The 6,052-nt window shown below is 32.6% G+C and overlaps 1 protein-coding gene across 1 annotated transcript in view; it reads right to left on the reverse strand.

Annotated features, from left to right (window-relative positions):
• LOC106478182 (urea-proton symporter DUR3-like) overlaps window positions 1-3,558 on the reverse strand; it is a 12,816-nt gene extending 9,258 nt beyond the window's left edge. The window contains 1 exon segment of the mRNA XM_022381746.1: window positions 3,307-3,558. Coding sequence (XP_022237454.1) covers window positions 3,307-3,558 — 252 coding nt within the window.
• Between the last annotated feature and the right edge of the window lie 2,494 nt (window positions 3,559-6,052).

A 6,052-nucleotide genomic window follows, 5' to 3' on the forward strand; every position in this document is an offset into this window, starting at 1 on the left:
TTTTTTACTTTATTAACCAATTTTGGTCTATTTTTTTCAGAACGCATGTTAATATTTTTTATTATTAAGTGTTCTAAAACCCTATTGTTATAACACTCTTGATACACGATAAAAACTTTATCCCTTCTTTGAATCAAAATGTCTTCTATATTTTAAAGTTTTTAATGCATTTCTTTTTTTTATTGAAATATTACCTTTAACTGTAAAGAAGTTTTATAATACACATTTTCTAAAAGACTACAAATTATATCACATTCTAGAATTTTTTCCTTTTGGGGGTACAAAATTACTTTTATTTGTTTTAATAATAATAATTGTTTTTATTTGTTTTAATAATAATAATAATTATTTGTTTTAATAATTATCATTATTGTTCTTCAAAAATTCTGTTAATCTTAATTTCCTGATAAATTCATGTATATCTTCTTTAAATTCAGTGTTATTTGGTTTATTATTTGGGGCAAATGTAATCCCTTTCTTTAAAAGTTAAATTTCCTCTTCTGACAAAGATTATGAACTCAAATTCAACACTTTCAAGGTCTTTACTGGGGGGGGGATATATATGTTTCTTTCATTACCTTCTCTTTTAATACTTATTTACCCATCCTTTTCGTCTGTGTTTCTTTTTCTTCTTCTTGTATTAACTTTCTATCTTCTTTCATTTTATTAATACTTTCCAAAATCTGAGATGTCTTTTTTCTCGTGTTTTCTCAACTTGTTAGTATTTCTATTCCTTCTGTTTTCTTCCCCAAAACTCTTTTCGTCTTTATGGATCTTTCCTATCTAGATTTATTTGTTTATGGAACCAAACTTTGTTCTTTCTTCGAAATATTCCACTATTTTTCTATTCTTCGTTACAAAGATCCATAAAGGATTTAACTAGAGATTCATTTAGATGCTGAATAATCTGTTTTTGTATACTTAACCAACTGATTCTCTGTTCTTGATTGTAGAGCTTCAAGTCTGGTAGTTTCTACTTTTAGACTTTGACGAATATTCCATTCATCCTTCAATAGCAAAATATTTATATATTGTTTAAATTTATGTGGTAAGAAAGTTGGTTCTTCTTGGAGACCTTCAATCAAAATCTAGCTTAATTTTCTAATTTCTAATTAGTTTCTTTCATTGAAGCTTTCCTTTACGTATTTTCCATTTTCGTAAAAGATATCTTCAATAGTCGTATCAGATACATAAGTATTATTTTTCATAGTTTCCATTATTTTGACTAACATTTCCTGTTGGAATTAGCAATATTCAAGGAAACACGACACATTTTCTTCTAGATATTCAATTAGAGCTTCCAAAGAATTCTTTGAATTTTATACATACTAAGTTAAATATTTCATTTTGTTTAGCTCAAGGATTTTTTTCTATGACTTTCGACCCGGAAAAGTTCAACAACAAAAACTGACCGAAATAAAATCTTACTTTAGAAAGTGTCATTATTCAGAAAATTTAACAGATAGAGGTTTTAACGTAATTAATATTAGAAAGAATAATCCAATAATCCAAAAGATAATATAATAGAACAACATATTAGTTCCTTTATAAACCCATTGTCCTCTAGTTAAAATGAGTATTAATACTATCCAAGAAGAATTGTAAAAAATTTCGGATACAAATTTAAGAGCCACGTCTGAAAAAAAAAATCATATTATTACGAAGACAGCCCAAAATTTTATACTATCTTAAATCAAGAAAATAAAGCAAAGAAATTTGATGAAGGTATATTTCCCTGTAATAAACCAAATTGTTGTATTTCTGGGAAATGTTATATTACATACAGTAAAGGCCCGGCATAGCCAGGTGGTTAGGGCACTCGACTCCCAATCTGAGAGTCGCGGGTTCGAATCCCCGTCACACCAAACATACTCACCCTTTCAGTTGTGGGGGCGTTATAATGTGACGGCCAATCCCACTATTCGTTAGCAAAAGAGTAGCCAAAGAGTTGGCGGTGGGTGGTGATGACTAGCTGCCTTCCCTCTAGTCTTACACTGCTAAATTAGGGACGGCTAGCGCAGATAACCCTTGTGTAGCTTTGCGAGAAATTCAAAACAAACAAACATACAGTAAATATGTTACACATCCTACTGGGGAGGACTCGGCATGGCCAGGTGGTTAGGGAGCGCGACTCGCAAATGCGCAAATTGCGAGTCGAGGGTTCGAATCCCCGTCACACCAAACATGCTCGTGGGGGCGTTATAACGTGATGATCAATCTCACTATTAGTTGGTAAAAGAGTAGCCCAAGAGTTGGCAGTGGGTGATGATGACTAGCTGCCTTCCCTCTAGTCTTACACTGTTAAATTAGGCACGGCAAGCGCAGATAGCCCTCGTGTAGCTTTGCGAGAAATTCAAAACAAACAAACCTACTGGGGAGAAAATATTGTTTATAAACTCTAGATGTGGCTGTAATTCATATTATATTATTTATGTATTATTGTGTACATGTTGTAAACAAATATACTGTGTAGAAACAGAAAACTTACGTTTAAGAATAAATTTACACAAATCTCATGTCACAAATCAAATACTTGTCCATTACCCGTTAACAAACACATTAATAAGTATATTGTGGGAAAATATCATACCTTACATATCATACTTTTTAAATATTTCTATTTCGGTATTCCAGTGGAAAAAAAAAGATTACGTTATGGAAATCATTACCTCCTGGTGGCTCAGCGGTAAGTCTTGGGCTTCTCACACCGAAATTTGAGTTTCGATAGCGCTGTGGGCAGAGCATAAATAACCTATTGTGTAGCTTTGTGGTTAACAATATATGGAAATTATCTTATCAATAAATTTAAATCTACATTAAAAATATAGTTTAATACATGTATAAAGCTTTAAGGCACAAACAAAAGCAAGACGTTTTCCATTCTTATGTAGGTCTGTCTTATTAAAAAGTTCCTTACTTTGGAAATCAAAGAGTATTCTTGAAGGTACGAAACCTGTATTTATGTATGTGTGATTTTATTTATTTGTTTAAAATGTTATAAAAAATATTATAACAATTTTTATTTTGTTTAATTTCATCAATCATTTCCATGAGCAAAATATATATATTTGGTTCCTGGTGTGTGTGTATATATATATGTGTATACTTTCATTATATATGTTCCTTCGTGATGAAAATAAAAGCTACAAAACTCATAAACACCATTCTAATCGTTGTCACTCTTTTACCTTGGTAAAATGGTAAATATATTGATCTATATGTCCTAAACCTAGGCCTTATTTTAAGTTCTTATTCACTTTTCATATTCTGCAAAAGAAACTTTGTCAAAAATTAACCCATGTTTACCTTACTAGCAACTGTGGAAGACTGCAGTAAAGTGGTGCTCCATGTCCACTGAGACACAATTGTAGTAGCGGTCAGTCCAATTGATACCTTCCCTCCAGCATCAAAAGTGGTGTCCAGATTATCTGCGTCGTGGTAAACATACTTTCGGACCATGTGAAATCCGAAAGCAATTAAGGCAGCAAATGCTCCAACTCCAACGAAAATAATAATGCTTATATGTAGCTCAACAGTCGGATCAACACCTACTACCATTGTGATATTTTTTCTATGGTATAGAATAGAAGTATTACAGTTTCGTAGCATGGTAATATTTGTTACGTTCAAAATACTTTCTGTACTGCTCCGTGGGTGGGAGTAGTTTTGCTGCTCTCTTCCCAAAACTGACGGATTCAGTAAACTCCCAAATATTACAATAAATGAGGAGGTAACAGTGAGCAAACCTTTGTTTTCCTGCCTCCTATTATAGAAATAACAAATACAGAAATTAAAACAAAAAATGGAGTTTCTAATTGAAGTTAGCGTGATTGGCAAGTTCACTCATCCACATAAAACTCGAGTTGAATAATTAAATCGTCTTTTAAACTTGAAAGATAGAATTAATATGAATATATATGTACAATTTGACATATTCATATTATCTAAGAATATATTTTCACTTAGTTTTATATATTGTAAAAAATATTAATAGTTTGTTTAAAGAGAAAGAGATTGAGAGGTTAGAACGCGTTTTAGAATATGCGTCAATCATAGTAAATGCTTCGAAACAGTAATATTCAAATAAAATTCTGTATTTCTCTGAACATTATAAAACCTCAAATGAATTTATACATCAGGTCGGGCTAGCTGCCGTATAAATATAAGAGTACTGTATATCGTTTAGTAGCATCATGGTAATCACATCGTAAAAGCGCCGTCAGAAAGGCCTGACAGCGAATCAGAAGATTGCTTTACAAGCATATAGTTATGTTTTATCTTTAAACAAATATTGTATAACATATGTCCATTATCAACCAGTGAAGTGTGCGCTGTAATCCTTGTGATTTATAGGATGTATGGTTTATTTGTACAGTTAATTGCCTGGAATTCCTGTTTTAAAAAAGACAAATTGTTAACAGAGGAAACCAAGCTTGAAGAGTTGGCAGATACCTGCAGGCCTCTTGTGATAAGTACTTTATTTCTGTTTGACTGCTGACGATGTGACAATTATGATAAGGATGCTTAGGTTCCTTGCATTAAACTAGAAGCATAAAAAAGAATAAACTAAAATGCAGCTCGCTTTTTCTTCGTGGAAACAAAAGCTTGTTTAAACATAAAAAAATTGGTTACTGAGAGAAAGTGTAGGACAGAAAGAAGCTTACGTAAACTTATGATTTCAAGCCTATTTTATATGGTTGTTCATAGGAAAGCCCTTAACATTACATCTTGTTCTGCCCGTTTTCTAGGTTAGCTTCTCCTGGATCTTACATTGAACAAGGTTTCTATAACTAAATATGCTCCCCAGTTGCACAGCGGTATGTCTGCGGACTTAGAACGCTAGAATCCGGGTTTTGATACCCGTGGTGGGCAGAGCACATATAACCCATTGTGTAGCTTTGTACTTAATTACAAACAAACAAACAATAACTAATTATAGTGCCCCCAGTGGCATAGCGGTATGTCTGCGGACTTACAAGGCTAGAAACCGGGTTTCGACACCCGTGGTGGGCAAAGAACAGATAGCCCATTATGTAGCTTTGTGCTTAACTTTAAACAAACAAACTAACTATAGTACAAAGACTGGGCCCACGTATATATAATCAACTGACTTAACAACATTCTGCGTAATTTTACCATCTCCCAAGTAAAGCAATTTAAATTCAATAATATATCTTTTGGCATTGATTTGTACAGTCTCTTTTCAGCATCCACAGTCAAACTGGTGTTTTATGTCCTGCCAACACCATTCCCACAGTTGGCAGCTCTCCTGTTTTAAAATCCTCATCAACCTGCTTCTAATATCTGAAAACATTTATAAAACTAACATGAATAACATTATCTTTCGTCGAGCTGATGAGAAATGATATATCTTGAAACTGCAGTACTTGGTATGAGTTGTGATATACAATATGTGCAAATATATTTCATATTTTCAACTATATCCCCGCAAAACGAGTGAAATCCAAATGATAAATTTAGTTGCTATGTTAGAAAGCCTAGAAATATCTTTTCCTTTGCAAGCGTACAAACAATGTCGCCACCGAAATTGCAAGTTTTTTTTAATTATCAAAATCAGAAATTTAGACACAATAGCGTTTTTATGGCAGTACACATGACATCCTATACTTGAGGATATAGGTTTACGAGATAAAATAGAACAAGTCAAGGTAGGAACGCTCTAATAAACAGGGTAGAAAAATACATAACCAGCAAAGTGCTTTTTATAAGATGTTTGCGAATTATAAAGATATATAGGGAACTTTATTTCCCGGAAGGAGAAGAACATGTCTGAATCATCTACGAAAATCAACGAATTAACCAAAACATTATATTGTACATAATATGACAACAAAAACACTGTTCAAGACATACTTCAATAATATTTTAGGTGATATAACCTACCCTGAATAGGATTTCCAAAACATCTTTTTCCAAAAGACACGAAACTAATGTAACTCTGTTCTACACAGTTGTCTGACAGAATGATAAATTCTCACTTCACAATGCCAAAGTAGAAGAAGAATGTTTTGACAAATAATTTGATTGGTGA

The sequence above is a fragment of the Limulus polyphemus genome, unplaced genomic scaffold, assembly GCF_000517525.1.
Source record: "Limulus polyphemus unplaced genomic scaffold, Limulus_polyphemus-2.1.2 Scaffold187, whole genome shotgun sequence".
Classification (NCBI taxonomy): domain Eukaryota; kingdom Metazoa; phylum Arthropoda; class Merostomata; order Xiphosura; family Limulidae; genus Limulus; species Limulus polyphemus.